General features: G+C 58.8%; 1 protein-coding gene across 1 annotated transcript in view; it reads left to right on the top strand.

Moving 5' to 3' along the window:
* The first annotated feature begins 1033 nt into the window (after positions 1-1033).
* The window catches only part of LOC102374875, a 9416-nt gene continuing 2925 nt past the window's right edge, over positions 1034-7524 (top strand). The window contains exons 1-7 of the mRNA XM_025195558.1: positions 1034-1346; positions 1839-2135; positions 2311-2592; positions 3644-3700; positions 4518-4835; positions 5141-5536; positions 6579-6671. Coding sequence (XP_025051343.1) covers positions 1034-1346; positions 1839-2135; positions 2311-2592; positions 3644-3700; positions 4518-4835; positions 5141-5536; positions 6579-6671 — 1756 coding nt within the window. The remainder of the gene's footprint in view (positions 1347-1838; positions 2136-2310; positions 2593-3643; positions 3701-4517; positions 4836-5140; positions 5537-6578; positions 6672-7524) is intronic.

The following is a 7524-nucleotide window of genomic DNA, read 5'->3' as shown; positions in this document are numbered from 1 at the left end:
CAGTTACTCCCCACCCTCCCCATTCTGCAGTGCCAGCCTGGGGCTCCCTGCAGTGTGCCAGGTGCTGCACTCCCTGACTGCGATCCAGGCCTCCATTGCTCCAGGCTCTGCACAGATCTGGAGAGGCAGCCCCTGCACTGCACAGCCCCAGGGTGGGGGGGAAACTGAGGCAGATGGCAGGGAAGGGAGTCAGCCCAGGGCAGGGAGCAGGGCTGTGGCAGAGCCAGGGCTGTCTCTGGGTCCCAAGCACCTCGCAGCACTCCTTCCTCCCTGCCTGCCTTCTCAGTGTCCTGAGCCCCTGCCAGGCTCCTATCCCTCCCTCCTGCCCCACATGTGCCTACCCAGCTATCACTCCCTCTCACCTCTTCTCTCTTCCAGCCTTTCTCCAGACCCTCCGACCTCTGGTGTCACCTGCAGGTAATGAGGGGTGTGTGGGGAGGCTGCAGGGAAGGGAGCGCTGGCTAAGACAGGGGGGGACAGAGACATTTCCCCTCTAGGAGAGAGCCCCAGTCACACTGGGCTGGGGAGGAGGGTGCCCCCCTCTAGCCTCTCCCCTTGTCCCCTGCATCCCCAGAGCCACTGGTCCCACCATGACCCCATGGCGGCTGATGCCCACAGTCCAGCTCTGGGGCATGGGACAGGGATGGGACTATGTCCCTCAGGGGTGAGCCCAGCCAGGTCTGAGGGACAGAGACAGGCCCCAGGGCACTGCATGCCACAGAGGTCTGTCCCCATCCAGCCCGGGAGAAGGTCTGGGTAGGTGTGTGGGGGGTCAGCCAGTCCTGCTGGAGATAGGGGCAGATGGAAGCTGCTTGGGGTCTGGGGAGGTTGGGGGTTCCTGGGGTGGGGAGGGAGGTGGGAGGACTATGGGGGGTCCCAGGAGGGCAGGAAAGGGGTGGAGGGAAATTGGGGGTGTCTGAGCTGCTGGAGCTCATCATGTGGGGCTCAGAGCCAGGCCGCCCCCAAGCCCAGCAGGTCCCTGGCTTCTCTCTATTCCTTCCCTGCGATGTTCCCTTCCTCCCCAGCCCCCCAGATGCCCAGTTTGGACATGATCCCCCCAGCTCCGACACTGTCGCTGAGCCCTCCATGCCCCGTGAGGGGGCAGCATGTCCGTCTCATCTGCTCCCCCCCAAAGGGGTCCCAGGCTCTGCAGTTCCTCTTCTATGAGCTCCAGAGCAGCGGGAACTGGACAAGGATGATGACACAGGACACAAAATCCTGGGAGATCCCAAGGGAGGAACCACAACGCAGCCGGACTTTCTACTGTGCCTACTCAGTTCGGGGCGGCCCCCAGAACCAGATCCAGTCTCAGCAAAGCAACCCAGTGACACTGACCCTGACAAGAGGTAATGGGAAGGGGAGAAACCAGAGAGCCCTGCTTTCCTCACACTGCAGCAGCGCGGCGCTGGGAGCCAGGACTCCTTGGTCCGAACCCAGCTGGGGAAGCAGGTGGCGGGGTCTGGTGGGTCAGAACAGGGAGGGGCAGGGACCTGGGACTCCTGGGTTCAATCCAAAAATCTTCCCCAGAGCTGGACAGCACTCCCTTTCCCTGTGTGCCTCAGTTTCCCTATTGAAGGTGCCAATGCTTCTCTTGTCCTGCCTGCCCTGGGGGTTCAGAGGTGGAATGGATCCCTGTGGTTTTGGACCTGGGCAGCTCCTGACCCTGGAGCTGTGGCAGGAGGGTGTACGTCTGGGGGAGCTCTGAGGGGAACTGTGGGGAGATACATCCCTTGTAGCCAGGGCCCTTGCAGAGAGCCCAGCAGAGGCAAGGTGTGGGGAGGGGATGCAGGGAGCTGAGCCTGGGGCAGCTTTCCCTGATTCCCTCCTGTGTGGTCCAGACCCCCCACCAGTCCCTGGGCTCTCTCTGGATCCCTCGCACCCAGTGTATGTCCGGGGAGAGCGGATTGCCCTGAAGTGCTCGGCTCCCAAGGACCAGGAGGTGTTAGGGTACAGATTCTACAAGAGATGCCCAGACCAGATCTCTGAGGAGCTGCCTGCCATGGGCACGGGGCCCTATCACCGACTGACTGCTGGGAGCCAGAGCGCTGGCACGTACACCTGTACATACTGGACATTGCAGTTGGGGTGTGAGATCCCCTCCAGCGACAGCAACACCGTCTCCATCACCGTAACGGGTGAGCTCCTGCCCACTTTGCTCTTACCACAGGGATCAGGATCCTACCCCAACCCCACTGCCACCCTGGGGTGACTCCTGTTGGACCCTGGGGGCAGCTGAGACCAGAATCTGGTTTCAGGCCCATTACTCATCCCTGTCTGATCCCAGGTCTTCCCCTCGCTCATCTCTTCCAGGTCCTCCTTCAGCCCCACAGCTCTCTGCCTCCCCTCAGCTCCCCGTCTATTCATATGAAGGATCTGTGACCCTCAATTGCTCAGCACCGGGGGACACTGTTGCTTCAATATATCAATTCCTCAAGGATGGAGGGTCACTGTCCTCAGCCTCCAGAAACCACCATCACTTGCCAGCACTGCAGCCAGAGGATGGAGGCAAATACACCTGCCGGTATGGGAGACTGAAGTCTGGGCGAGTGATCTGGTCTGTGTACAGCAACATCGTCTCCATTGCGGTGCTGGGTGAGAGCCCTTGCCCCTGAGATCTCTCTTCCCTCCTCTGGACACTTCCTATAGATATAAATATATGGGTGCTGCCTGCTGCTGGGAAGACCGAACCCTTACCAAACCATCCCATCTGAGGCCATGTACGCCTCATTTTCCCCTCAAACCTCTCTGTGCCTCTTCTCCCACCAGTGTCCCCCAGGCAGCCCCATTCCCTTCCCCCTCCCCTGTGTCTCTGTGTCCCTTTGTATGAAGGAGGGAGCTCCATGCCCCTGGCCTGCTATGATCCTTGCAGCCATGGGGTATTTCTAGTATGTCAAGGCTGGGTGGGATCTGGTCTCACTGAATCCCTTCTCTCTCCCCTGTCCCCAGCCCCTTCCCATGGTTGGGATTCATCTGAGGGGGCTGGTTTAGAAGTCAGGACAGAGGAACCGACCCCCATCATAGCGACAGGGGAGGGCTCTTCCATTCTCCTCCCTCAATCCCTTTCTTCTTCTCTCCTCCTTTCTCCCCTTCCTGCTCTTCTCCTGCCCTGTCTATCTCCAACGCTTTTGCTATCTTCATGTCCATCCCTCCATTTCCCCTCCAGGACACTGGGGTCCTTCAGGACCTGCATGTTTCTCAGCCCCTCACAGGGGTGCCCAATGTTTACTTCAGCTGACAGACCAGCTGTGCCACCTCACACAGGGACCTGCAGACCAGGGCAGTCATTGTCTGCTTCTGCCTCAGTTTCCCCCCACGCTCCCTGCTCTGCAGGGCCAGCCTAGGGCTCCCTGCAGTGTGCCAGGTGCTGCACTCCCTGACTCGGTCCAGGCCTCCATTGCTCCACACTCAGCACAGACTGGGAGAGGCAGCCCCGCACTGCACAGCCCCAGGGTGGGCAGGGAAACTGAGGCAGATGGCAAGGAGCAGGGCAATGACAGAGCCAGGCGGAGAACCCAGGGGTCCTGAGTCCTTTCCCAGATCCCCAAGCACCTCACTGCACTCCCTCCTTCCTTCCTGCCTTCTCGGTGGCCCAGCTCAGTGCCCCTCTCCGCCCCAGCTCTCACCCCTCCCTTCTCTCTTCCAGGCTCTTTTCAGACCCTTCCAGCTCCGGTGTCATGTGCAGCTAACAAGGACCTAAAATGTCCCTGTCCGGGGTGTGTGGAGTGGCTGCATGGAAGTGGGTGCTAGCTAGGGCAGGGGGGAAAGAGACATTTCCCCTCTAGGAGGCATCAGTCCCAGTCTGGCTGGGCTGGGGAGGTGGGTGTCCTCCTCCTGGTCCCACCACAACCCCATGGCGGCTGCTGCCCACAACCAAGCTCTGGGGCACAGGACGGGGACTCAATGAAGTCCTTCAGGGCTCAGCCGAGCCAGGGCTGAGGGACAGGGACAGACCCCAGGGCACCGCATGCCACAGATGTCTGTCCCCATCCAGCCAGGGAGAAGGTGTTGGTAGGTCTATGTGGGGTCAGCCAGTCCTGCTGGAGACAGGGGGAGATGGAGGCTGCTGGGGTCTGGGGAGGTTGGGGGCTCCTAGGGTGATGGGGAGGGAGGACTATGGGGGTCCAAGGAGGGCAGAGAAAGGGCAGAAAGAAATTGGGGGTGTCTGAGCTGCTGGAGTTAATCACATGGAGTTCAGAGCCAGGCTGCCCCCAAGCCCAGCATGTGCATGGCTTCTCTCTCTTCCTTCCCTGCAATGTTTCCTTCCTCCCCAGCCCTCCAGACATCTGGCCTGGACCTGTTCCCCCAAGCCCCACTGCTGTCACTGAGCCCTCAGCATCACACGAGAGGGCAGCGTGTCTATGGGGGGTCCCAGGAGGGCAGGAAAGGGGTGGAGGGAAATTGGGGGTGTCTGAGCTGCTGGAGCTCATCATGTGGGGCTCAGAGCCAGGCCGCCCTCAAGCTCACCAGGTCCCTGGCTTCTCTCTATTCCTTCCCTGCGATGTTCCCTTCCTCCCCAGCCCCCCAGATGCCCAGTTTGGACATGCTCCCCCCAGCTCCGACACTGTCACTGAGCCCTCCATGCCCCATGAGGGGGCAGTGTGTCCGTCTCACCTGCTCCCCCCCAAAGGGGTCCCAAGCTCTGCAGTTCCTCTTCTATGAGCTCCAGAGCAGCGGGAACTGGACAAGGATGACGACACAGGACACAAATACCTGGGAGATCCCAAGGAAGGAACCACAACATAGCTGGACTTTCTCTTGTGCCTACTCAGTTCACGGCAGCCCCCAGAACCAGATCCAGTCTCAGCAAAGCAACCCGGTGACACTGACCCTGACAGGTAATGGGAAAGGGAGAAACCAGAGAGCCCTGCTGTCCTCATGCTGCAGCAGCACGGGGCTGGGAGCCAGAAGGAAAGGGGCCAGGTGGGCCATGGCATGACCCAGGGTTGGGGGTGTCTGGAGCGGATCCCCTGACTCTGGCTGGAGCCATCTGGGCAGTAGTAACAAAGCGCCCTGGTATAATGGAGGATCTTCTGCCTCTGGGTGTCTGGGCTGGACTGGGCCTGATTCCTCCATGGGGAAGCCCCTTTTCCTCCCTGGGAACAGCTTCTTCTGACTGCAACTTTCCTATCCCTCCCCACAGATTCACAGTCAGTACCCCCGTCCCATAATCCGGCCCCATTCCAGCCAGGTCACCACCTCGCAGCCAGCACGGATCCCCCTCGAATTCCCACCTCACAGCCTCTGGACCCTTCCCAGAATGGCCCTGGCCATAACATCACATCTCCAAACTTGCATGTGATCTCCACACACTCTGCCTCCAGCCCTGCCACATCCCAGCCAACCCCTGAGAAAGACACCACAGCCCTCCCATATCGAAATGGGATGTCCCCACTGCCATCCCAGCATACCCTTCAAGATGACATCACAGCTGCACAGAACCCGGACAGGACCCCTGCATCATCCACCCTGAACACAACCACCTCCCAGACTCTGCACTGCTGCACCCTCACAAACACGACTCGGATGTCAGAGAAAGGTAGGAGGAGCTGGTGAGACATGACAGCCAGGGCAGGGGCAGGTGTGGGCAGCAGCGGGGTCCTGGGAGCCAGGACACCTGGGTTCTGTCCCGACAAGGCAGTGGGCTCTGATGTTTGCAGAAGGGAAGAGCTGAGACCCCAGACTCCTGCCATTCCAGGGAGCTCAGTTTCCTCAGTTTCTCCACCTGTGACATGGCCACAGTGCTCTTGACCCTGACTGGGGCCACTGGATGCTGGTAGCAGAGGACCTTGGAGAAACCTGCCTCCCTCATAACACTACCTCTGGGAGCCAGGGATAGACTGGGCCTAGTGTCTCCACAGAGCACTGAGGATTATGGAAGAAGGCCCTTCATCCCCTGTGAAAGCAGCCTCCAGCCCCAGCTGACTGCACCTTTCTTCCCCGTCCCCACAGGTCTGCATGCAGCACTCACCTCTGGGCATCCAAACTCATCCCAGCCAGGCCACAACCCTGCACCCTACATGGATCACTCTAGCACCCCACCTCTTCCCAGCACACCCTTGGCTGTGACATCACCACCTCCTCAGGACCACACAGGACCTTGGCACCACTCAGGTCCAGCCACAAGCATCCACAGGACCTCCCTGTTGTCCACCCCACCCCCTTCCCAGCATGCTTCGAGCTACACATACTTCTGCAAACCCCCCGCACCCACCACCTCAGTCTTTCTACTGCAGCAGGTCCTGATGGGGGTGCAGGAGTCTCCATGGCCAAGGCTGCTGGCCCCATCCCCACTATAGGGCTCCAGTCCCCCACACATAGAGGGGAGACAGCTATGAACATCCAAAGGGGCATCTGGACCCAGCTAGGGCATAAGCCCCCAGGGAGTGGGGTTGTGGGGGCAGGCATCAGGGGTAAAAGGAGGCCAGAAGGGCATCATTAGACCCATCCCATCCATTCAACACCCAGAGTGCATGAGGCAGGCAGAGTCCCACCCTCAAGGGGAAGGTCCCCAGCTGGGTTAGTAGATGCCTGGCCTCCCCCTGGTACCCCATGGCCTTCTCCCTCCTTCCCATTGGCAGACGAAGACAACCTCTTCCTGATTGTTGGCTTCTGTGTTGCGGGGGTGCTGGTTCTGCTCCTGCTGTTCATGTTTCTTCACAGGAGGTGGAGGGGTGAGTGGAGAGTAAGTGGGACCCAGGTGTCTGGGGGGGCCTGTGCTTACCCCTCAAAGGGTGCCCAGTCAGCTCAGCCCTGCAGGGATCAGTGTGGGTTAGCAAGACCCCTCCCCAAGACCTGTGGGCAGCCGGGGGATCCTGGACCCCAGAGTTTTGGTGCAAAGGATTATGGGGAACATAGGTAGTTGCCTCAAAGAATTATGGGTCATCAGCTAGAGCAGGACTGGTGCAAGGAACTATGGGTAACTGCATGCCACACAATTCCAATGCAAAGGTAGTGTCAGCTTTGGCTACAAAGGATGGTGGGTCAGCAGACCACTGCATGTCATTTCGGTACCGCACACATCCAGTGCAAAGGGCTGTGGGTAATGTAGGCTGCTGTTGTTGCAAGGAATTGTGGGCCATCAGCAGTGATCATGGTTTTCTCTGATAAAAAAAAACATTCCCAATTTTTGGATTTAAAAAAGGAAGCCCAAATCCACATTTTTCCATGATTAAAATGAAACTCCACTAACGTAGAGAAATATATAGCGGTGTTTCATTTTAATCATAGAAAAATGTCGATTGGGGGTTACTTTTTTTAAATCTGAAAATTGGGGATTTTTTTAATCAGAAAAAACCTGGGTCCCTGGCCATCAGCTAGATCAAGACTAAAGTGCAGGCATCATGGCTAATTTGGGTACCATATGATTTCAGTACAAACGGGTAACGGGGCAGCAGGACTCAGACACAAAGGACTGAGAGGAGCTTGCAGGAAGAGAAGGCAATGAGCTGGGAAGCGGGTCAGGGACCCAGGAGTCCTGGAAGCCCTGCAGCTCCCCATAGGAGCGGATACCCACCTCAAGGGAAT

Source organism: Alligator sinensis, unplaced genomic scaffold, assembly GCF_000455745.1.
Source record: "Alligator sinensis unplaced genomic scaffold, ASM45574v1 scaffold128_2, whole genome shotgun sequence".
Lineage (NCBI taxonomy): Eukaryota > Metazoa > Chordata > Crocodylia > Alligatoridae > Alligator > Alligator sinensis.
The sequence above is the reverse complement of the archived record's forward strand: the minus strand, read 5'-3'. Positions and strand labels throughout refer to the sequence as shown.